The sequence below is a fragment of the Vipera ursinii genome, assembly GCF_947247035.1.
Source record: "Vipera ursinii genome assembly, chromosome: 2".
Classification (NCBI taxonomy): Eukaryota; Metazoa; Chordata; class Lepidosauria; order Squamata; family Viperidae; genus Vipera; species Vipera ursinii.
Genome location: NC_139513.1, coordinates 56,555,800 through 56,581,799, shown reverse-complemented (window position 1 = coordinate 56,581,799; position 26,000 = coordinate 56,555,800). Strand labels below are relative to the sequence as shown.

The following is a 26,000-nucleotide window of genomic DNA, read 5'->3' as shown; positions in this document are numbered from 1 at the left end:
CTCATCCAGTTCTGTGGTAGATGACTTTCTCCATCTTCCGGGTCCTTCACACTCCCCCCCCCACCCACCCACCGTCTTTTGTCACGCTACCAGCCTGCTTTAATCAGCTCTTAGGGGCGGGGCGCAATTTCCGGCAAGCGCTCGTTTCCTTTCCCGGGTCGCACTTCCTCCTTCCTCTTCCCTGGCTGCGCGTTTTCTCATTGGCCCTCGCGGAGCTGGGCAGGGCGGCCCAAGCGGTTCTGTGCTGCGGGGCGAACGAGGAGGCGAGCAAATGAATGGTGCGAGCGGCGGGTTCTTGCGGCGTCTGCTCGGCACTCTGAAGGTCCTTCCCGCGTTAAGGCGTCAGGAAAAGCAGCGGCTGAACTGGTGGTTGCCTACCGTCACCGGGACGTTTCCCGCCATGGAGCGGGCTGTGGTGCGCTGCGTCCCGGCGGAGCCTAAGCTCAGCGTTTCTATCGTGCTGCAAGACGGTAAGACCCGGCATCTGCGCCGAGACCAAACGGAGCCTCTCGGCCAGGCGCTGGCTCGCATCGCCAACAACGTCAGCAAAGGCCAGGCCAAGAAGGCCAAGAAGAGCAAAAAGGCGCAGGCCGAGGCGGACCCGGGGACGCCTTCGGAGCTCCTCCCGGTTCGTCTTTTCTCCCAGGACGGGGAAGCCGTAGCCGAGGACGTGCCCAACGAGGAGGCCTGGAAGGACGGGACGGTGCTGCAAATTGGCGAGAGCCGCTACCGCGTGGAGCGCAATCCGCCCACTCTGACCGAGCTGCAGCTTCCGCGCTCGCTCATGGCCGGCTTCCCCGTCTGCCCCAAGCTCCGAGTCGAGTTCGGCTCTGCCCGGGACTGCCTCTTCCGTTGGTATCACGAAGAGAAGAAGATCGAGCCGGCTGGGACGGCGTCGACCGCCGCCAGCGACAGCTGGGTGGAAGCCCCGGCCGGCTCCGAGCGCGTCTTCACGCCGACCAACGCGCATATTGGACGCCGCCTGAAGCTCGTCTGCATCCCGGGCAACGGCGAGCGGCGCTACGGCCTGCCCCGCGAGTTGGAAAGCGTAGGCCCCGTGGAGGCTGGCCCGGGCGCCTGCACTTTCGAGGCGCGGCATCTCTACACCAAGAAAGTCACGCTGCCCGGGCTTATCCGCGTGGTTTCCTATAACATCCTGGCCGACATCTACGCCAGGACTGAGCTCTCGCGGACCGTGCTTTATCCGTATTGCGCTCCTTACTCGCTGGAGCTCGACTACCGGCAAAACCTGCTCAAAAAAGAACTGGCCGGCTACAACGCCGACATTATTTGCCTGCAGGAGGTAGACAAGTCGGTCTTTGTGGATAGCTTGGGGCCTGCGCTTGATGCTTTCGGCCTGGAGGGGCTGTTCCGGATCAAAGAGAGACAGCACGAAGGCCTGGCCACTTTCTACCGAAGGGACAAATTCAGTCTCCTTAGTCAGCACGACATTGCCTTCAATCAGGCTCTGCTTGACGATCCCTTGCACAGAGAATTGCGGGACAAGATGGCTACCTGCCCGCAGGTTGAGGAAAGCCTGCTTAAGCGATCGTCAGCCCTCCAGGTATGCCTTATCAGTTCCTCTGTCAAAGGGGAATGGTGGGATGACTAGCGTTTCCCAACCTTAGGAACTTGAAGATGCGTGGACTTCAACTCCCAGAATTCCCCAGCCAGCTATGCTGGCTGGGGAATTCTGGGAGTTGAAGTCCACGCATCTTCAAGTTCCTAAGGTTGGGAAACACTGGACTAGAGGAAGATAAGAAAATGCATGGCCAGTCAAGTTAAACGGACTTTCATTAAGACATTCAAAGCCAAAACTCTCTCAATTCCTCCATCTTTTGCTATCTTGAGGCAGTTTTTGCTTATTTTGATTTATTAAGAAAACATAAAATATGGTTTCAAGGGGGCGGGGGAAAGAGTAAGAGAAAGTCCTCACAAATTGACCAAGATAGAAAATAATTGAGATACTGCATAGGTGGAGCACAATAGCCAGCCCCTCAAATATAAAGTAGTTATTCCTTTTTTATTTGATGTTCTTTGAATGGGGAAAACAAATTAGGTAAAGGGATTTCAGAATTTGTCGGCAAGATAACTCTCTGAAAACAGAAAAAAAAATTGGGACAAAAGTTGGAAAAGATTATACTGAGTGCAAAAATCTGGCTGGGAGATGCAGAGAAAAACAGATCCAGACAGCATTCATCTGAGGTACCTTTCCCAGAGAGGCAGCTGTACTGTGGCTTGAAATACTGCTGACTGCTCCATTTGTAAATCTACCTCCTTCATGGTCATGCAATGGGAATGCTGCAAGTAAGGATTGCAAGCAACTTCAAAAGCCATATGCTGCGTGCCTTCAGACATCATGTTAATCTTTTCAGCCCAATCAAATGTTGGAAATAAATTATGTAAAGGGACCTGGATTTTGTCCATCAGCAGGACAGTTCCCTAAAAATAAAATAGAATGGGCCCAAATTTGGTGTGTGGGGAAAAGATTTGTGTATGAAATGGTTTATGGAGTAAAAATGTCCTAATATATTACTATGGAAGAAAAAGGTGAGCAGTAGTTTGAAATGTTGCAGAGTTATCTACAGTTAGTCTTTGACTTACAACTATTTTTTAATGACTGTTTAAAAAGGGTGGCACTTATGGCCATTGCAAAATGTCACATACTCATATGCACACATACTCTAATCATGTGATTATGATTTGGATGCTTGGCAACCTATTCACACTTAGGACTGGTTGCCAAACACCCCACAATGATGGCCATTTGCAGTCTTCTCTGTCAACTTTGTCAGAAAATCAAGAAGGCAGTAGGGAAGATTGCAAACTGCTGTCCCCTACAGAGAGGACTCCTTTTGGTCTCTGCAACTGGTTAAAAGAATGTGCTGTCAGTGTCCACTCCACACAGAGCTGAACCCTTCAGGGAAGCAGTTCTGAGAGCAAAAAGGCTGACTGCTGGAGGATTTCAGCTCTATATGGAATTGAAAACAAAGGGGCTGCTTGCCTGAGACTTTCAGCCCTGCACCAAACTGAATCCCTCCAATAGGCAACTCTTTTTGCTCTTAAAAATATTCAGCTTCACATATTGTGGAAACCCTCTGGCAGATAGCTCTTCTATTCACAACCAGGAATGCCAAGAATGATTATTGAACAAAGCAAACATATAACATCTCACTTAAAGACACCACTTTCATCTTTATCACCAGACTTGTGCCTTCCGACAAAACTATTTTTGAGAGGTTGGAAAGAATTCCAAGTACCATGCTTTTTATCATTTCCCTAACTTAGATACTATATACAGTATTGTGAGGTATCAGAATTCATGAACATTTTTCTTATAGGTTTCTGTCCTTCAGTCTCAAAATGATTCTTCAAGAAAGGTTTGTGTAGCCAACACACACTTGTTTTGGCACCCAAAAGGTAATTTCTGTTTCTGATATTTTTTAAGCAGGTTATTATATTGTATTTTGGATTCTGCAGTTGGATATAAATTGAGAATTGGTAAATTGCAGAATGGAAGCCTTTGTGGTGCTGGTTTTTGCCACAGGAATAAGATGAGGTCCTTTCCATGTGCAGAAACATTCTTACTAAACTAAAGCAAGAACACCAGTGGTTTCCAAGGAAGAAGTCTAGATTCTTGTATTGTTCATGAGTGAATGACGCACAAGATCTATTGTTAATAGGACCATACTTGAATACCATGAAATAGTGTTTTAAAATGATGTCACCACAGAACAGCAAATACAGGTAGTCCTCGAGTTACGAATGTAATGGAGCCTGCCCATTCCATTTGTAACTTGAGGATTCATAGGAATGAATCTTGTACCTTGAACGAGATCACTTCCTGCTTTCACCCACCCATTCGCTAATTGAATGCGGGATTTGTTAAGTGCATATGAGGTATCTCGGTGGGGAGGGCCTGGTGATGGAACAGGCCCCCAAGGCCTCCCTGACCCACTAAGATACCTTATGCTTCCCCCTCCCTTCCTGCCGCACCGGACTTATTTATCTTGCAAAGATCTGTCTGCTCTCTGTCGCTGTTTCTTTGCCTTTGAGGGAGAGGAGAGTCCTGGATGGAGACCTGCTGGAGACTGGAAGCTTCATCTGCATGCAAATGGGGCACTTGGAAACGGAGCGAATTGCGCCCCATTTGAAAGCAGACAAAGCTTCCAGTCTCTGTCAGTGCTCCATCCGGGCAAAAAGTGTTTGAGCACCTATGGGGCACTTGGAAATGGAGCAAATCACTCCGTTTCCAAGCGTCTCATAGATGCCCAAACACTTTTCACCCAGAGGGAGACTGGAAGCTTCATCTGCTTGCAAATGGGATGCTTGGAAACTGAGGATATCACTCCGTTTCCAAGTGCCCCATTTGCACGGACATGAAACTTCCAGTCTCCCGTCAGGTCTCATCTGGGCGAAAAGTGTTCCGGTGGTGACGGAAAGGAGTTGGGGTGGGGAGGAGCAGGAGACAGGCACCACAAATACTTTTTGTGCCGAGAATGAAAGTTTCTGGAGTCCGTGATCTCGTGAGAGTTCAGGCACCCATTCTCTTTAAGAGGATGGGTGCCTGAACTCGTGCGATATTACAGCACCCAGGAGCTTTTGTCGACTCCTTTCCTTTAAAGGCAAAGAAACTGTGGCAGAGAGGAGACAGATCTTTGCAATGTGAGTCTGGCAAAGCAGGGAGGGAGCAGTTGTGGGGAGTGTGGGGGGGAATAGGTTGAATGTTACAGAGCCTCTGCAGTCGTTTGTAATTTAATTTTAATTAAATTATTTTAATTTTAATTTCGGGCCTTGATCATAAACACTAGGGGGCGCTTATCACATAACTTCGAACTACTAAGTGAACGCTCGTAACTCAGGGTTTACCTGTAGAATAATTACTTGACTCCTTTGGGATGTGTATTGCAGTAAGAGAGAATAAACTCTTGGATTAATTCAGGGAATGTTTAATGTCAACTTCAAGCCAGGGGCCAGCACTTGCCTGACACTGAAAGATTAAGCAGTCAGACCAGATTACTTGGGAAAGAAACCATCAGGAAATTCCAGGTAGAGTAGAAATTCAAAGGACTGCCTAGAATGGGGTCTCAAACTGAAATTATCACAAGAGTCCATGAGAAGTGTTAACCTAAAGGCTGCAAGTATTCTCAGACACGCATAAAAACGTCTCTAATGCAGGGATTCAAACTTGATTTCATTGAGGGGTGCATCAGGGTTGTGTTTGACCTCAGGGTCAAACGTATAAGACGACCCCTGACTTTTGAGAAGATTTTCATGGGTTAAAAAGTCGTCTTATACGCCGGAAACTACGGTATATATAATTCTGCAAATGTAGCTCAGTTTTAGAGTATTATTAGGCAGGCTAAATTTTATTAAATACATTCTGTAGTATGAGGAGGGATGTAAAGCAAAGGAACGCCAACACCACCTTCTTCCCCTTTTAAGGGCCCTTGACTCTACTTATTTGAAAAGGTAATTGCTGTGAAGAAAGGAAGAGAAAGCATGGAAAACGGAAGTTGGAAGAAACAAAGAGAAAGATAGCAAAAAGTTGAAGAAAAGTACAGGAAAAGAGTATGAGAAAGAAAGAATTGGGAGCACAGGAGCTGAGCCAAGAGGAATAACTTAATTCTGGACCACAATTTGCAAAACTGGCAGAATCGGCAAAGCAGTAGCAGTGGAAGCAGTTGACAAGTGCCAGCTGCCAGGGGAAGCAGAGTAGAACGTCAGCCAGACCAGCAGATGCAGGGACCAGCAATGGCTGCAAGAACATCATTGGCGCTGAAACTGGCTCTGATAACCCTGCAGGAAGGTGGCAGAGTAGAAAAGACCAAGAAGCCGTAAAATCCAGTGGCTGGGTGCCGGTAAGCTGTACTGAGTGACAGTTGCACTACCCAACCATTGGCAGAGGCTAAGTGCCTTTGAGTTGCAGCCTTCCCAAAAGGAAAATAGACAGCCCACATCTACTACCCAGCATCCTGTTGATGGACACCACACAAGTGACTGCAGCATCGTGGGTTAAGAAGGAGTGAAGGATGTCTAAAGATTCGGCACAAAGAGGATCAGGGTTTTAAGACTGCATGTGTATATGTAAATAAAATTACAAGGTCTTAGAATTTGGAATAGTAAAATGCCAGGTGATTGATTGTAGAATTGGAATGAGACTAGGATACAACAAAAGAAAGAATAATTTCTGGGAATGAGATTTTTATTTGTCTGGTAAATTTGTATAGCTGTCATCTTACATATATGACTGAACTGCATACAAAGTTAAAAACAAAATAACCAAAAAAATCACTAAAAACAAAATCATTAAAAAGTCAAAATTATTTATAGAGAAATCTATTCTGAAGGAAATTGCTTGGCCTCTCATCTGGCTCTGTGACCATCTCCCAAAATGGACCTGAGCCATTTCTTGTGGATAACAGCAATGGCCAGTGCCCTCTGCCCCTGCCATCCCTGCAGCTTCTTGCTATTGCTGGCAAGGTGACAAGCTCCAGACTGAGCTGTGACAATACTTCCGTATATGTGTCAGCCTCTCCATCCTAGGTGCAGAGCCATCCTCTATCCAGAGGAGAATGCATAGTGCCTGTCTAAGACTTGCAAGCTGCTGGCCTATTTTGGCTGTCACCATGCAACTGTACATCAGCGTGGCACACTTTACCCAATATGACATGGAAAGCTACAAATTTTAAAGCCCTGTCTTAACAGAAGGTGATGGCAAACCATTTCCATATTATAGTTGGGAGTCAAACTCAAATTGGGGCCTTTGCTTTTAAAAAAATAATAATCTTAAGACTGGGTATTAAATGATTTGAAACCTTAATAACCATTGACTAAACATAACGGTCCTTGCTTTCTTTTGTTTTTAGGTGAAAATATCCGTCTAATCCAAGTTGCAATAGCATTATCCCATATTAAGCATGTGATCAATGACATGTATCCCGCTACACCTCTCATACTCTGTGGGGATTTTAATGCCACGCCATCAACTGGAACATACACTTTTGTCAATAGCGGTAGTATTACCGAAGATCATGAGAGCTGGGATTCAGAAGTTCAAGAGCAACGGTTTGCTATGTCTCTAACCCACCAGTTCAGTCTTAAAAGTGCTTGTGGAGAACCAGCCTACACTAATTACGTTGGAGGCTTTCATGGATGTTTGGACTATGTTTTCATTGATGCAAATGTTTTGGAGGTTGAGCAGGTAATTCCACTGCCAAGCCATGAAGAAGTAACTACCCACCAGGCCTTACCAAGTGTTTCCCACCCATCAGATCATATAGCACTAATATGTGATATAAAGTGGAAATAATCCAATTATTTTCTGAAATGTCTGCTACTTGTGAAAAGTTCAGTTGGAATGCTTCTTTGATCACAATTATATCTCATTTTTAATTCTTTGTAAGTGGTCATACTTTTTATAACAGCGTTCTTATGTACCAGTGCTACATTATTATTCTATTAATGAACAGAATCAATACATTTTGAAACTTATCACTGTCCTACTTCATTTTCAGATGACTTTTAAAATGAGTAAGACTGGTTTGTTTAGACTAATATTTGTCAATCGGCCACTACTGACATGTTGAGGGAATATCCACTCTGTTGTCTTTATAAGACTATTAAATAGATTCAAAAAATATTCTAGCAATTCCCACTTGGGGAGAAAGATCTTACTCATATAAACCAAAATAATTTGGGTTTAAGTAATAGCGATAATATTGTGGTATGCTTGGGAATGATATTTTTTTCTGACTAGAGAGACTGATTTTGCTAGGGAGTGGTGATTTCGGTTAATAGTAATCCACCTGTGGGACACGGTGGCTCAGTGGGTTAGGACGCTGAGCTTGTCGATCAGAAGGTCGGCAGTTTGGCGGGTCGAATCCCGAGTGCCGTGTAGCAGAGTGAGCGCCTGTTACTCGTCCCAGCTTCTGCCAACCTAGCAGTTCGAAAGCACGTAAAAATGCAAGTAGAAAAATAGGGACCGCTACGGTGGGAAGGTAACAGTGTTCCGTGCGCCTTTGGTGTCTAGTCATGCCGGCCACATGACCACGGAGTCGTCCTCGGACAAACGCTGGCTCTTCGGCTTTGAAACGGAGATGAGCACCGGCCCCTAGAGTCGGAAACGACTAGCACGCATGTGCGGGGGAACCTTTACCTTTAATCCACCTGTAGGGGAGCTTAAGGACTATTGCTTCCTTCTGTGATGGAAAGCATTTTAAAAAAGAATTTTCATGCTTTGAGCAAGGTCTAAGCAACAAGGACTGGATGGAAGACAACTGCCTCCTATCCCACTTCTGTATTTCATTTTAAGCAAAGGGAAGTAATAAAAGAGATGTTGTAGTTACATCTTTGAGAAGCCACTCTAGTGTCTTGTGTCTCTGATGGGAGGCTAGATAAGGTAATTTAAGCTCCAGTTAACCTCTTCCAGACCACTTCACAAGACTGAGTTAAGAAGGTACTCAGCTGTTAACCCTGTATACAAGGGTAAACTGTCTCCTTTATTATCTAAAGATGAGATCAACATACTGGTATTGCTAGTAACCTGGTTAAACATGTTTTGCATCCTGAACCATTAAATCCTTAACCTTTGTTAGCTGCCCAAAGTTACGAATTTGAGATAGGTGACTATATAAAACAAATACATAAACTAGCTAAAATGATTAGTTAACCATTTGATATGTGTCCCCAATCATATGACAGTGCAAGGTCTACTTCTCGCAACTTATGTTAACCGAGTAATAATGGGGGATGTTGGCATCCCATTTCATTGCCCTAATTTGTGTAAAATAAGACTTATGTTATGGCTATCTGCATTATGGCAAAAGGTCATGCAACCATAGTTATGGCTACTTTTATGATGTCAGCTTGCATGTTAAACTAGATAAAGTTAATGAATATCTGATTAACCATGGTTTAGTATCCCATATGAACAGGGTATAGCTCATTTTTGTCAGGCGTGTTAATTTATGTAGTTTTTGGATCCTTTATTTGCCTAACCAGATTACTGCAGTATATTTATTCTGTCTGTTATATATTACTAAAACTGATTCCTGTAACCTTTAACTGGGCAAAACAATGCAACAAAGAGCTAAATATTTTCAATCAAGGTAGCTCAAATGGGCTAATTTACAGAATGTGTCCATAAACTGGGGCCCATGACTCTTGTGGAATTGAAATTTGGCAAATTCTATAAATGTTTTATGATATAAACATCATAAAACATTTATGACAATACAAATGTCAAAACCTATTTCCTATTCTGATGTTTGAGTTCAACATGGAGCATTTTCAAGGAAGATACATTTCTGAATGTATCTCAGCTTTTCCAGGTCAGGCAGTACATCCAAAGTTCTGTTGTTGTCAAAGGATTGAGAAATCTGGTAAGGCAAGTTTTGAAACCATGAACCAACCAGTCATGAGTTGTCTGGTATCATCTAAAAATTAACTTTTGCTATGATTGGCAAACACCCCCACAGAATATTTCTGACCATTGAAATTAAGTTATACTTGACTCAGGTATTTAAAAACCTCCCACTTGTATAACATGTCTTGATATAACTGCTGCATCTTCAAAATGGTTGAATCCAAGAATCCTTTGGAAAATCATGAGATGCAGTTTGGCAATTAAAAAAAACACTACCTTGAACCCACATTTTGTGCTTAGAATACAAAACAATTTAACATAATGATCTAATAAGCTGCGATAACCAATGTTGATAATTTTGAGTGGCAAGAAGTAATATTTCAGCCATAAGCCATGATATAAATGCAAATTTATCCCTTAAGAACAGCATCTTTTTAAAAAAACAAACAAATCTCTTTGTTTCCCGTTAGGATATTCAAGGAGCCTTGCCTCAGATATACAAACTGGAAAGAATGCAGTATAAGCTATTTGTTTTTTAAAAAAATATTTTTGAGTTTGAGCACCAGATTTAGTTTTTCCTCATTTGAATAGTGTAGCAATAATCAGTGCTCCTTCTTGATTAAGATTGAAATGAGAACATGAGCCAAAGAAACAATGCTGATCTGTGCAAGCCCTATTAAATAACACATGGTTTTATTGGCTTAATCTATTTTTTTGAACCAATAATTTTCTGAGTAGATACAGGAATGTTGTAAAAGTAAAGTATTTGCCAAAATATCTTATAACCTTTGGGTAGATAGAATGATAGAATGATTATTAAATGTATACATACCTGGCTGAACATTTATAGTCAAAGTCAAAAAAAAAACTGGAGAAGGCATCAAAGGGATTGCCAAACATGCAGTCATGAGACCAATGTTCCTTAACATTTTTATTAATGACTAGGATGAAGAGGTAGATGGAAATATGGGTTCTGTCGACACTATTACATCTCAACATGTTTGCAAAGTACTGATGGCAGTTCTCCAATTGTGCTAATTTCTTAAATACCATAATTTGTCAAAAGTATTACAAGCCTGAGAAGATATAGCTTAATATGAAGTATGCAACTAATGTATTATTATGTCAATTTAGCAGTTTGGAGGATTATTTGAATGATATAAAGTAATTCAATAAATTAAAAATTCAGTTTTAAATGCATCAGTTATAACTGAGATTAAAAGAAATTAGAAAATTCAAATTTTTGAGCACAGATATACAAAGGTTTCTGAATTGAGTGGCTATCTAAGCATCCGATAACTGACCACGTGGAAGGAACTCGCAGGACAATTGCTAGCAAACCAAAGTGTTCTGTCAATCATTAATGAAACAGACTCTTTGGGCAGTTTGAACTTTATTACCATTCTGAACTCTTTAAGTACTCTCATATCTGGACATCTTAAAAGGATTTAGATTTACAGCTTCAAAACACTTTTACAGGATTTGCCTTTGATAATCAGTTATGTTGTACACAACTTTAACTGCCCATCTTAATTTTTTTGCCAAATTGAAAACAATTCAAAATCTATTCAGATCTGTTTGTGTTCAAGGTACAGAAAAAACTCCGTTTATTGAAAAAGAATGTCACACATTCATATTATCAGTTCCACAAACGTAAGATTCAAGGAGCATACACAAAGCTATACATTTGTATCATTTTAATTAGGAATAATTCTGAATAGGTTATAAAGAAATTAATCCATCAAGTCTGAAGAATTTTCAAAATCTCTTCATGAAGATATGTTCACCAATAAACAGTAAAACTTTAGCAGAACTATTATACACTGGGCAAAACAGGCTGATATTGAAAGCAACATGCAAAAAGGAAAAAGAAGACAATCTGCTGAATATTTACAAACTCAAATGAGCTTGTTGCAACCAGCACAGTAAGTATTATCAGGCTGAGTTCACACAAAGGCAAAAGTGGGTCAATTGGGAGGGGAAGTTAATAAAATGTTCCTCAGTGCAGAAGATTTGAATAGTGTTTTAGAGAATTCTTGGCAACATCAGGAAGTGTTTTTATAAGGGAGAGAAATAAATATAAATGGAATGGTAGATTAAGTCAGCAGACTGTCTTATGGAATGAAACAAGGTATTGGTAACTTAAGAGATAAGAGGGGTCTTAAATATACTTAATTGAATTGGGGCTCAATAAGCATTCAATAGATTTCAAAGTCACAACTATATTCAGGCATTTAGGCTAACAACAAAAGGAAAAAATCAGAAGATACACTTTTTCCAAATTAAGGAGTTTCTCTTTTTAGTCCAAGCCTATTGTTACCTTGGCAACATATAGCTTGGAGAACAATAATTGGCAACAAAATAAGTAAAAATGCCGTAATATCCTGCCCAAATCAGTTCCAGATACTGTATAATAACCAAGATGCAGCTAATTTTGATGTAACAAGCCTAGACCACTTATATCAAACGTGTCCTTGGTGCGAAAGTCATCCAGTTGCAGTTAACGCTTTGATAGCTCGTTTGACAGCCAATCAAGTCCCTCGTATAGACCAGTACCTTGTGTAGCACAGGTAGCCTGAACATACCACTGTAGAACAGAAGGAAGTGATATTTTAATATTTGGTACTGTTCTTGAGAACACATTTCAGTTCTGAAATCCAGGACAAATTCCCATGTCTCTCATTATATTAAGCAATAATAAACCAGAACACAGGCAGGAATGTCAAAAAACATCCTGGAAGAAGGCAAATGCAATCAGCCTCTGTACTGTTATCATCTCCAGCAATTACTAATTTCTAAAGAAATAGTTTATGCAGAATTATAGTCAAAGATAGCATGAGTTTTAACTTGAATGAATCAAAACTTATTTCATTTTCATAGTACTCTTCTTTCCACAGTAGGCCAGAATGATTATAGATGAATATAAACATAGCCCTTGTTAAAATGATTATACTGTGTTTCCCAGAAAGACCTACCCCGAAAATAAGCCCTAGTTTTGAGGCCAGGCACATGCTTAAAAATCAAGCTGGAGGGGTAGGAGATGGGGCGTACCATTGCAGCCAGGCCTCCCATGGATCGACACTTGCCTTGCCAGCCCACTTCTGCGGCCGAAGGAGCAGCTTCATTCTGCAGCTGAGAATGGAGCTCAGGCCTGTGTTTCACAGTCACAGGCCTTTCCGGAAGGCCTGTGCAGCCAACAACTGAGCTACGGATTCAATACAGATTCAATCCGTAGCTTGGTTCTCGGCTGCACAGGCCTTCTGGAAAGGCCTGTGACTGCGAAACACAGGCCTGAGCTCCATTCTCAGCTGCAGAATGAAGCTGCTCCTTTGGCCACAGAAGAAGTGGGGCTGTCGGTGGCACTGCCACAAGGTGAGTGGAAAAGACGCCCCCTCCCCCCCCAAAATAACACCTGGTGCCTCTTTTGGCGGCAAAAAAAAAAGACCAGGCAGGAAAATGGGCTGACTAAAATACTATGCCAATCTCCCTTTGCTGTATTAAGTGCCACTTACAGACATTTAGGTGTTGTTTTCTGAGGAAAATAGGAAAACACTACTGCACTGAATAACACAAATACTTATACCAAATGCCAGGTTTTTATTCAGAAGTTTCACTGAATGTAGAAAATTTCAGTACTTACAGTTCTATTACGCAGGGACTGAAGGCCTAGTTTATCTGTCATTTCACTGATTGCCATGGCATTTGGCAAGTCTTGTTTGTTTGCAAAGATAAGCAGCACCGCATCTCTCAACTCATCTTCTTGAAGCTGGAAGGGGGGAAAAAACATTATAACTTCCCTCTTTTAAGTTTCTTATAAACAAACCTGCAAAGGAAAAAGACAATAGCATACAGGCTGTATTTTTCCTTTATTTCACCAAATGGTGTTCAGTCACTAATATCATCAAATTACCATATTGTCCAAGAAAAAAATTGATGAAAAGTAACAAAATACAACAACCAGCTTGAAAAAATAGCAGTTGCAGGTATAAGTAGTATAACTGGATAAATGTTGAAATATTGGTGTAGAATGACTGCACAACTAATTTTCCATATGTATAAAGGCTTCATCTGTATCTCAAATGTGGGAGAATCTATTATTGTTTCTCTTTGCAAAAGGAAAAGGGAGCAAGCATGAATGCAAAAATTACAGGGAGAATTAGTTGGTTAAGTGTCCCTGGGAAGATGCTTGGCAGAATTCTCACTGAAATGGTGCCAAAGGTGACAGTGAGCCAAATGCAGTCTGGCTTTATGCTGGACATGAGGTATGCAGACTAGTTTTCTACATTAGGAAATGCATTCACTGAAAAATGTACTCAGGTGAGAATAAAAGTTTATTGGACATTCATAGAGAGAGCATGTTATGTGAATGTGTGGTTGGGAGGTAAGTTATTGAATATTGTAAGACCCATATATCATAGAAATAAAGTATGAATATTAAATGGACCACATTTCAAATGGCTCAACCCTGAAGCTCTCTTGACTGTTTAGGTATTTATAGGTAAATTTCTAAAGAGTGATGATAGAGTTGTTAGAGGCATGGCATGTAGGAATATGAATGAGCATGTACTTTTGTATGCAGATGCCATGTTGCTGGCTGAGAATCTAAATGATTTGCAGAAAATATTAGATAAGATATAACTAAGAGAATGAATCTGAAAACTAATATTTCTATTTTTAATGTCATATGCCTCCTAGAATCTCTACGAAGTCAGGCAGCTTTACATTTGATGAATAACATGTATTTTGATCAAAAAACAGAAAGCGGTATGAATAAATCCAAGTTATACATAAATGGTGACAAGCAGGAGCAACTAAATGAGTTTGGGTAACTTGGTAGAATGTCTACTAAAAATGGAAAAATGGATGAAGAAATCTCAAGATGTACAAATGCTGGTAGAAATGTAATGGGATTATATGTGCACTACTGCACAAAATGTTTCTCTAAAAGTGAAAACTGCTTTGTATAAATGCATGTTGGCATCTACTTTTTATATCAGAAGAAGCATAAAGGTAGACTGAATTCTGTGGGACTGGATCACTTAAGAAATGTGTGCAATAAAACAAGAGAAAAAGAGTCAAGAATGAATCACTGTTGAATGATTGTGACTGAATATAATAACATATAGCCAATAGGGAAAAATAGTAGATTGGTCATTATTGTGAATAATTACAACTAAATGGCAAAATAAATGAATTATGGATAGAGGAATGAACTGAATGTGAGGAGCAAGAACTTGGCCATCCAACCTGGCTGGATGCAATTGACAAGAGGGATGCAAGATGTTTTAAGGCTAAAAGGCAAAGGAGGGTCTGGATACAATGGAAGCAAGGATGATTTGCAAAGACAGAAAGTTACAAAGTGGTATAGCAAGCAGGATTGGTATGAACTAGGTTTAGCAGTAATCCCCCTTCATTTTCTTATCTTGTGTTCTTAATTCCTTATGTTTACAATTTATAATTTTTTTCTATGCTTTACATAATATTTAGTCTCCAAGCAAACTGCATATATGTAACTTTAAAGAGTTGCAGGCTCTACCTAATTATTTCCATAGCCCTAAAGCATATAATAATGTTTCTGGACATCCAATATCCTTTTGGGGTTTTTTATCTTTTGCTATCTTATATTCCACTTTTATTATTTTTAAAAGAAAGAGAAATTGTTCACATTCTGATTAAAAGTTACCATTTTCTGCAGTTCTTCTGCTGCTTCTTGAATTCTCTCTCTGTCATTGCTATCTACCACAAAAATGAGACCCTGGCGGGAAAAGTATTGATTAATGTAGCGAGACAATAATAAATAAAAAGACGCAAGTCAATCCTGTCTTGATTTCATCTATCTTTACAGTTTCAAATATGAAACCATGCAAAGTATCAAGCTTTTCTCCTGACATGCCATCTGTTCCTAGGTGCCAATAACTCAAAAGAGCCAGGAAAGCAAATACAGTATACCCAAACTTTAGCAATTTATAATAGCTTTCAATGAAAAACCATCTCTTCAGCTACAAATGAATTAACAGTATTTGCAAAATGATGCAACTTGCTCTAGCCGACCATAAAGAATGCATCTCCAGACTATTTCTATCAAACAGTCCTATTAAGTGATACCATTAGGTTTCTTTTTTTAGTTTAAGCTTTCAAACGGTTACATTTTTGGACTAATTATTTAGTTTCCATTCCTGCACTGAGCACTGGACCAAGTGAGCCCTGCTGTCTTTTGTGAGGCTTCACTTATGCTTTCAGCCATTTTTGCTTGAAATATAGTTCTGCCCATCGTGACTGAAGTTCTTCATTAAGCTATGTAGCAAAACAATTCCATTCTGAGGGGATAGTAGCATATCTAATAGTCCGGCCTCTGATGGAAAAGAATGGAAACAAGGTCCAATGTCTCAGCTCACCTTGTGTGTTTCAGAAGATTGGAAGAGGAGCACAACTCATGAGAACAACTATGTAAGTGACATGAGACAGCTACTATATCCTGCAGTTTCCATTCCCAATCATCTGAGAAATGCTGGGAACCAAATATCTATACGGCCACACTGTTGTAGTTAATTCTTCAGCCTTGCAGACTCATAAACCCAGGGACCTGTGTTTTACCTAACTACTGTTTGCAATGAGGACATCACAGATACAACCCTTAAACCTTGACCTATCTTGCTGGCATCTGGAGAAACAATCTTCCAGACACTTCTTGTACTGGTTTTAGCTATAGGATCCCATCCCCAATAATAAACAAGTACAGGTAAATGAAATAATAAAAACAAACATAAAATAATTCAGTTAATCAAATGCATTAACTTAAATAGCACCATGAAATAAAGCAAAATTAAGGATATTATTTAAATCCTAAATAACAGAGTCATTGAGTTAATTCAATGAGTGTTTAAAAATAAATAACTTGCTAGGACTTACCTGTGTATTCTGAAAATAATGCCTCCAGAGTGGTCTAATTTTATCTTGACCGCCAACATCCCAAACAGTGAAACAAATATTTTTATATTCTACTGTTTCCACATTAAAGCCTAAACAAACATAAGAAAGTTATAATTATCAGAAATATCAATCACATCAAACTGCAGTATCATTCAAACTAGTTTTAAGGACATTTCAACGCTTAAAGAGCTGATTGATCTAGGGGTGGGGATGGCATTATATAAACCTGACAAAAACAAAATATATTCACAAAGAGCTAAAAAAACATAATTTATTTAGTAACTTTTACAAAATTATAGTGCTAGAACACAAAAGAAATACAACAAAGATTTCTTCTTCTTGAGTTTTTATCTTGGCTTGTAGAACATTTTTCAATGTTGGTTTCTTTGGGCTTCTTTTATCTGAATATCATTATGAATAAAGTTGATCTTGGAAGCAAACGAGTAGCAGGAAAAATGGTATACTGGCCACAGACACTTTCATCTCTGGCTCTAGAATTTCTCTTTGCTGGGATTATCTTTAGTCATAAAATTTATGAGCTCAGTAATAATGTACCAAAAATAGTGTAATATTCTAGAAATTTCATTCAAGCATATACTGTGACAAACTGAAATTCTCCTAAAAACCTAAACTTATTTAACATCAATAATATTAACAAATTAATATATTCCTATGTTCTTACCAATTGTTGGAATTGTAGTGACAATCTCTCCTAACTTGAGTTTATAGAGAATTGTGGTTTTTCCAGCTGCATCCAGGCCAACTAGGGGAAAAAAAATAAAGCCAATTTTCACTCTTCACACTTTTTACAACAGATTCAGCCATGTGGTTTTTTTCAAAATAGATTTTCTATCCTGTAAATGTTCCTTGTCCATCTCCTAGGGTGGGTTATATCATAATTGTACTCTAAATCATACGATGAAAATACAATTTATTTTCCCTCTTCACTTTGCAATTTATTTTCCTATTTTGAGATTTGTAACTGGTCTCAATCACTTCTGGACCAGCTGCTTAACCAAAAGAGTTAAATATTAAAAGCAAGAGTTCTGAACATTAATTCTGGTTCACTAGATCTGCTATTCAATATAGCTTGCAATATTATTTTTTTGTCTCTAGGTCATCTGAAATATTCAGCTTTGTATCATTTTGGTTCCCAAATAGAAGACTGCCAGAGTTTCCTCAACACAAGACCGAATTAACTCTGAACTGGCAATTGGCAGGTCTGAATAAAAATGGACAACAATATGTGACAATCAACATTGATAAAAATTTGATTCATTATAGGAAAAGAAAAACCTCTCCATAGCTCTCCCTGCAACATCAGTATCAAAAAGGAAATGCTAACATCTTTGAAATAGGATCAAAGGGGGTGGGTGGGAAAGGGAGGAAATATTAACATACTTGTAGAAAAATACAAGATTTACATAAGTATACTAAAATTGTGTTTTCCCCTAAAAACAGATATGCATTATTGAAATGCATGTTACTATAAAGTTCAAATTCACATGAGTTGCATTCCATGCTGCGTAACCATAATGTTAGCCTTTGAGTTTTTCAATTAACCTTTTTTTTTAAAATAAAGATATATTTTCACATAGGTTGCCTAGATAAAAGCAAATTTGCATTCTGAGCCTTATTTAGAAAAATGCAGTAGTGCTAAACAAATATCTTATAAATACTTATAAATACAATAAATACTGTAATAATGCAGTTTCAGTCTGAGGCTGAAATATATTAGATATTAAAATACATAAAACATGACAATTTTGCATAAAGAAATTAAGCTCAAGAACTCACAAAATTTTGCATTACATGTTGCCATCCTTGAGAGATGTGAGGTATTTTGTAAGACAGCAGAATGCTAAGAATTAGCTTGGAAATTATGCTTCTTTTACACATAGTATTTCATAATTATTTAGTGAGCATGCTGGGGATCCCGATAACTGTAATTAAAAAAGACTGTATACCAGGGTTGTCACACTCGCAACATCATGTGTTGTGTTACAACGTATTGCAACTTTTTTCCCATTGCCAGCAATGGGGTGGGTGCAGTTTTGGCATGATGCATCCGGCCCACAGGCCGACAGTTTAACACCCCTGCTGTATACTGTCCCCTTTCCCCTGCAGACTTATGCATACCCAAATGCTTAGTATGAGAAGTATGTAGTATAAAGCACAGGATTGTCATAAACAATTCAAGCAGATTCTGTATTGACCTCCCAAATGTGAAAGCTACATGGAATTGCAAGGTGAAAAGGGGAGAGGAAAATCCACGTTGTTACAAGTTTTAAGATCTAAGCCAAGGTTTCATATAAAATTTTATATTTTGGGGATACAAACATCAGGCTTAATCATTCCTAACTCAATAAAGCACTCACAAATGCTAAGGTAGGCTGATACCAGAAATCAGAATATTTTCATTCCCTTCTTTCCATCTGGTGAAGGGATGTGAATTTCAAGTGGAAATAAGAAAAAATAACGCTATATTATGCTCAACAGAAACCCTTCTGAATCTTTCTCACCACAAAAAATTAGATGCTGGGCCTTTACATTTTCTTATGCTGTTTTTTTAAAAAAAAGAAATGTTTCTTAGAATTTTATATATAGTTTGTGAAAACATGTGACTTCATTTTAGACCCTACAGTGTGAAAAGCAGTGCTTGCATATGAACAAAATGTATAAAATGTATAAAAATCTAAATATGGCATTCGATTTGACTTTCCCAATTTTCAAGACAATGGTGTAGCATGGTCAGAAATAAAAATGTCCAGAATACTGCATTAATTTTAGGACTTCCCTATACAAAGAAAAACAACAGTTGAAAAACTATTATTGTTCTACATAGGCACTAAGCAGCCAAATTCTTGCCACAGCCCCTTTTCGTTTATAACATCAGCCCATGAAGGTATGTTTTTGATTTGCATGCAAACCAATCATCTAGTTAATTCTCATATAGTATTCTTAACTCTCAAACTGAGCCATGAGAATCAAAGTCTGAAACTATGGCTTGTTATTAAAATAAGGAAGAATCACAGAACTAGAGCTGAAGCAAACTTCTATGGCTCAGCGTATCTTGCAAAATGCCCATCTTTCCCTCAAAGAAATTTTTCCCAGATTTTTCTTTCTTCCTTACAGTGGCAACTCTTCACATAGAGGTCTTCTATTATTTGATGCATTTAGTCTCACAAAATAAAGTACCATTATTTTTCCCCTCACACAGTACCATTTTTGATGTGTAGAAGTGCTCTTACAAGAGGACTAGAGAGAGGTGCATGGGAATAGAAATGGGATGTTATATTCTACTTTTTGATCAGTTAAGAATATTTAAAGCAAGCCTTCCTTGTTTATAAAAATATAATGCATGGGGCTTTTAATCTGGAAGAAATATTTCAGAGTGAACAATAAGGTAGGGCGGAATAAGCAAATAATATATAAGGGGGGGAGGTTAGAATTTGGGAGAGAAGTGAACAGCTCTGCAGGAAAACTGAAAATGGTGTGATAATACTATCCCACATCCAGAAATCAAGATATACAGCATTCTCAAGAAGAAAAAGGGAAAAAGCCTTTACAGGTGTCACCACAAATTTAAAAAACCTATGTTTTTTTTCATGGCAGCTATGATTCTGAAACTACACCTTAAGTAGCGTTCTCACTTACCAAAGTGAAAAATATACTTTGGACTAAAATGAAGCTTCTTATCTAGAGTACTGTCATTGAACTACTAATATATTTAAAACAGATGATTAACAGGAACAACTTTGTCATTATTGAGAATATCTGGAACAGTTAAGCTGAAGCTGTATAAGAAAAATTACGGCTGAGCATTTTTACATGATTTTTAAAAACGATTAAAACAGATCAATATTATTTCCTAAAGACTGGCACTTAGTTTAGTAAAAAAGTCAATGACTATAATAGCTGTAATAATAATGTGCTATAATAAAGCCAAGCATTAGTAATATCCAATGACTGCAGAAGAGTTTTTCCAACTATGCCTCCCTATAGAATACAGCTTGCTCTGTTCAAAGGGACCACTCAACCCTCTGAAGCTACCTGAGGGGAGGAAGAGAAAAGTAAGTTTGGTTGGGTGAGCTCTGGATTTTTGGGGGGGTTTTGCGCACACACCGGAAAGCCCTGTGAGACAATTCCAACATACCTAATTGTACTGCAAAATTCAGATAGGCATTAAAATGCTTAACCCAATTTTTAAAACATCCCATTCTTTATTGACAGAAGAAATAGTTTTCTTGAGTTTTGGTCTTTGTGTATAACATTCCAAATTTTGGTGGAAGAGAATTTATTTTATTTATTTATTTATTTATTTATTTTGGTGGGGGACAACAACCCAACCCTAAAATCCTTTTTAACTCACTTTACAATTACTGCATGTATATTTTTATGATTTCAGAGTATTTCCCTGGTGAATACAAGTTTTGAAATCATGCAGAATTAATATGAAATGTAAAAAAAACCCACACTGGGATGTTTCATCAGCCAATGAAAGTCAAACTGATACACCTACAATGTCCATGAAAGAGCCTGCTCTCAGTACTCTCTTATTTTTCTGTACTGTGTGCACAAGTCTGATACATTCTTCACTGGATGAATAAATAGAAATATGTTACTGTGTCCAATATTGGATCTGCATAGTTTAATTTGGTACAACAAACCATACTTTAAACTATGTTTTCAACTCTAGTTGGCATAACAACTAGCCAAGGAAGACAGCACTTTTAGTACTGAAAGGTATGCAGCCAGAAAGGTCTCATTTAAATTTGTCCTGTAATACTGCTGTTTCAATTATAAATTGAAACTAGTTTAAATCTAAAACTTGAAGCTTCCAACATTCTCTTTTGGCTTTTAGTAGTGTGAGGAGACACATAAGTCAAACTAGACCGTGTTTTCATTTTTCAAGTTAGAATTCAAGATATGTACTAAACAAGATTCAGAACGTATGCTGGGTTTCTGAATAAATAGAACATCTTCAGGCAGCTGAATTTTTTTTTAAAAAAATAAGCTTAGATGAAGAAACTATCAAAATATTATCCTTAAGCTACAAGAGAATAACAGAAAATGTTAAGAGAAAGCACAATTCTGCAATTCGAAATAAAATCTTCTCACATCAGTTGCACAATTTCAAATACACATACTCATTTAACCTGACTTCAAAACCATGGCTATTTTAGAACAACTATATATTTAGGTCAAATTTTCCGACTAATATTGTAGGCTATCAGCCACATATATATAACCAATGCTTTTATACATCTTTTCTTCGACCATCTGTGTTTTTTTCCCCCTTGTTATTCAGGTCAATACCTAAAAGTATTTTTAGTATCTCAATTTAAAGCCCATCTCCCAACAGCAAATACTAAAAATATATGTGCTAAAGGTCCAGCTTCGTACACTGATTCATTTAGACAGTTAACATTTCGACTCGCAATTAGAAACGATGTGAGAAGAAGTCAGGAAAAAAAAAAGAAGAAAAACCTGTAAGCGACCTTGATTCGAATGCCTCTTAATAAGCATTAGGGCACCTCTCTTCTTCTCTTGCTTTTATTCCAACCCTCTTCCTGATGCGGAAGATGATTTGGATCGAACAAAAATAAAACCAAAAAAAAAAATGTTTTTAAAAGGAACCCAAGCAGCCACGAGGGCTTTGCAAAGGATCAGACCTAAGACTTATTTTGAAACACAGGAAGAAGCTCCATCGCACGGGGGGGGGGGAAATACCCCACATCCTGGCCGGGGCCTCCGGGGGGGGGGGCTGGAGAGAAGTCGCCTTGACCTAAACCAGGGGTCGGCAACCTCGGCTCTTTTATGACTCGTGGACTTCAACTCCCAGAATTCCTGAGCCAGCATAGCTGGCTCAGGAATTCTGGGAGTTGAAGTCCACGAGTCATAAAAGAGCCGAGGTTGCCTACCCCTGACCTAAACCTTCCAAGGTGGATTCCTCGGCAAGATCCTGAATGAGATCCTCGAGATCCCGGCTCTCCCCAACCACCCCGAGCCTCCCCCCCTCCCACCCGCCCCGCTTCTCTCTCCCTTTTTCCTTTCTCTTTTGGCGGCTCAGGCCTCCCCGAAAGACTCGGCGGCCGCTTCCTCTGCCTCCGGCCTCAGTTGCGCCCCTGCCGCCTGGACGAAGCCCCGCCAGGCAGCAGGCAACAACCCCCGCTACGTGGGAGGGGGGGGACTCGAGCGCGGCGAGGAGCAGCCCAGTCTCCCGAGCGACGCGCTGGGCCGCCGGTTATGCCCGGGGTGGGGTCACCGCAAGGCTGCCCGGCTCTGCGCCCAGGAGGAAAAGCTGCGCCGGGTGCGGAATCGGCGACGGCGGGGCCTCTCACCCATGAGGATGCGCATCTGCTTCTTGCCGAAGAGGCGCGAGAAGAGCGAGGAGATGGTGAGGCCCATGGCGGCTCCCGGCTGGGGCTGCGGCGCAAGGAGCGAGCGGGATGGTGCTGGCCGCGTCGAAGGGGGGGAAGGCAGGAGCAGCGAGCCGAACGCCGGGTCCCTGCCGCTCGCTTCGCTTCGCTTCTTCTTCCGGAGGGCGCTGAGCTACCGCAGGGCGCTGAACGGGGCTGGCGGCGTCCGCTCACCGAGGCTGCTCTTGTCTGCGTCCGGGGAGCCTGGCGCTCGCTCTCCTTCGCTCGCTCCTCTGCCACGTCACGACCGCCCCGGCTCCAACGCGGACAGAATCGCGTCACGCCCGCCACATCCTCACCGCGGCGCCGCCCCCACGAACCTTGGAACCAGGCTGACGAAGGGCAAGAAAAGACCACAACTCCCAGGGTGCCCCTGGCTAGCAGCGGCCTTGAAAGCTTTAGTCTTGTGCTTCTGCGGCACGACGGGAAAAAGAGTTCTCGAGGAACCCGGAGGTTTAGCCTTTCTTAAATGGAATGTGGCGCGGAGCATGCTGGGGACTGTAGTGGTTTCTTTTTTCAAACTCTTTCTGAACTGCTCTTCCGGTTTTTTTCCCCCGCAGCAATGTGTACTGGGAGGCAGAGTCTTCCTAGTCAAACTCGAGGCCTACTTCCGGTTGGCAGTGGCTTGAACAAAGGTAGCGTAGTTTCAGTTGTCACAGATTTAATTCCTACAAGTAACCGATCTGGTGAGGTAACTGGATGACGACGCTCTAGATTCCAGCTAGTCTGAGTCTCATATGATGGAGGGAAGTCATCTGGGAGTGATTCATTGTAGACCAGCAAACGTTTTCACCTCTATTGGACTAACAAGAACAGTAACAAAAACTGCTTTAAATCAAGAAGACTTTGAGAAAAAAATAGAAGCCTATCTATCAAAGAATGGGTGCACACAGTGGTCCCTTTACTTTTATATTCATTTTTTTATTGTTCTTTACCTTTGAATCTGACAACTTCTGACAACTGCTTGGACTAGTCTCTCCAATTTTCTTGGCAAGTTTTTTGGGAAGTGGTTTGCCATTGCCTCCTTCCCAGGGCTGAGAGTGAGTGGGGCAAGGCTGAGCCTAAGGCAGAACTAGAACTCAAAAGTCTCCTGGTTTCTATCTTGGCATGTTAACAACTATGCCAGACTGGCTTTCCTTACCTTTATATACATTCAGCTATCCACTAGTAATTGAGATTCACTAGGGAAGAAATTCGATCACAAGGGTAAACTTTACCATTAGGACAGAATGAACCAACCACTTCAGGTGATTCAGAGCTGTTCACCCCACATTGTTACCCCCATCTGGTGACAGATACTCTGATGTTCAGTATACCTAAAAGAATGCTGTGTTGTCCTTTATTTTCTTCAATAATAATATCCTGAGCTAGTCTTAATATGTGCACCAATTCTTAAAGGGCTATGTGATGTCTCTGAAATATTGTCAATCTTTCCCAAAAAATTGTTGTTAGTTGTGAAGTCATGTCCGACCCGTCGCGACCCCATGGACAACGTTCCTCCAGGCCTTCCTGTCCTCTACCATCTTCTGGAATCCATTTAGGTTCACGCCTACTGCTTCAGTGACTCCATCCAGCCACCTCGTTCTCTGTCGTCCCCTTCTTCTCTTGCCCTCAACTTCAGGATCTGGCCTTCTAAAGAGCAGTCAGGGTTGATCTCTAGGCGACCGGTTTGATCGCCTTCCAGTCCAAGGGACTCGGAGTCTTCTCCAAAAAAATCATTACTGGACACCATTATGCAACATGATTTGTACTGATATAAAGTTTATTGAAAATTATTTTTTGAGAAGTCTATTTGTTTAATAATGATTCTTTACTCTAAAAAGAAAACTTCAGCTGAGAACAAACTTACTGAATTTATTGAAAGTCCTGATGAGTTTTGCAGAATACCTGGCACATGTATTTAGAGTTGCAATATAAGACATATAAACTACCAAAGTTCACAAACCCAGTCTAAAGTATTAATCAAAAATTCATCATCTAACCAATCAAATGCAAGTATTTATATTTGTCTTTGAATTGCAGTGATTGCTCACAGTTACAAAGTTTTCATTATCTTTAAAAATTACTATAACAATAAAATATATACAAATACTCACACTTACCTGAGGTTACTTCATCCCTGCAGTTCAATTGACTTAAACAGCCCTAGTTTTAAGAAAGAGGCAAATTTATGCAATGGCAGATTTCTCAATAGGTATCTTTGAACGTTAATTCATTGTGAAGGACAGAATAAACAGTACATGATCTGGAAAACAGCTGAACAAATTAGCAAAATCTGCTTTCTGCTTTAAACAGTAAACTCATCAGAGGCAAATAGCTCTCCTTTCAGTGGTGGTTGAGAATGCAAATCTGTTTCCTCCTATAATGGATGTTCAAGTTGTACTGCTGTTGTAGCAGGAAAGAAAAGAGCAAATCAGTTATACTTCAACGTTACCTCAAATTATAACGAAGCTTGCATGATAGGTTTTTCATTTATCTGTCCTCCAGTTACTATTTTTCTCTTTCAATACTGGTAGTCCTCAACTTACAACCACAACTGAGCCCAAAATTTCTGTTACTAAGTGAGACATTTGTTAAGTGAACTTTGCCTCATTAAGGAACTTTATTGCCACAGTTGTCAAGTGAATCACTGCAGTTGCTAAATTAGTAACAACTGACATTCCCATTGACTTTGCTTGTCAGAAGGTCACAAAAGAAAACATGAACCTGGGACACTGCGACTATCAAAATCCTTATCAGTCAATTACAAAAGGCAGTTTTATTTGGAAAAGCTTACATCTTGCAATGGTACCTTTAACACCATCAAACACCATCTGCCTATCTCAGGTCCTTGGGAAGGACAAGATAGTGGATAATAATGCCAAATCGTCTAAATCTCTGGCTACCCATGCAATCAACCATAATAACAATATGTGAAATGTAGCTTTAGAGTTTTCATCCCTTTTAAAGTGTTAAGTGCAACTCTTGCTACCAAGAGGATGTTCACACTTGCCATGTGTGACATGAGTCATAAACTCTGCTAAACCAAAATGAAATGAACTATGTTATGGCCCTAGCTATACAGCTTTGCTAAGCCAAAAAGCTTGTTTTTTACTGAAGAAACAAAAAGACCTAGTAAAAACATTAAGTACAAAAGAAAAAATAATTAAAATTTGGGATGTACCCAGAATAAAATTTGTACACTCAAAGACCATCTATTAGAGTTTGTTAAAATATAGCTAATAAATCCTGATGAGATTTTTAAAATGTGTAAAGATTTCAGTTAATTCAGTTAATACCTC

General features: G+C 40.0%; 2 protein-coding genes across 2 annotated transcripts; one reads left to right on the top strand and one right to left on the bottom strand.

The window, feature by feature from the left end:
* Positions 1-216: 216 nt before the first annotated feature.
* Positions 217-7,395, top strand: PDE12 (phosphodiesterase 12). The gene is made up of 3 exons (XM_083351556.1): positions 217-1,564; positions 3,342-3,420; positions 6,870-7,395. The coding sequence occupies exons 1-3, from the start codon at positions 272-274 to the stop codon at positions 7,310-7,312; spliced, it is 1,815 nt and encodes a 604-aa protein (XP_083207682.1). The 5' UTR covers positions 217-271; the 3' UTR covers positions 7,313-7,395.
* A 3,654-nt stretch (positions 7,396-11,049) lies between these two features.
* ARF4 (ARF GTPase 4) lies at positions 11,050-23,003 on the bottom strand. The gene is made up of 6 exons (XM_083352920.1): positions 22,642-23,003; positions 16,980-17,060; positions 16,277-16,386; positions 15,051-15,122; positions 13,008-13,133; positions 11,050-11,954 (listed from the first exon to the last, which is right to left on the bottom strand). Exons 1-6 carry the CDS (start codon positions 22,706-22,708, stop codon positions 11,868-11,870), a joined length of 543 nt encoding a protein of 180 aa, XP_083209046.1. The 5' UTR covers positions 22,709-23,003; the 3' UTR covers positions 11,050-11,867.
* Between the last annotated feature and the right edge of the window lie 2,997 nt (positions 23,004-26,000).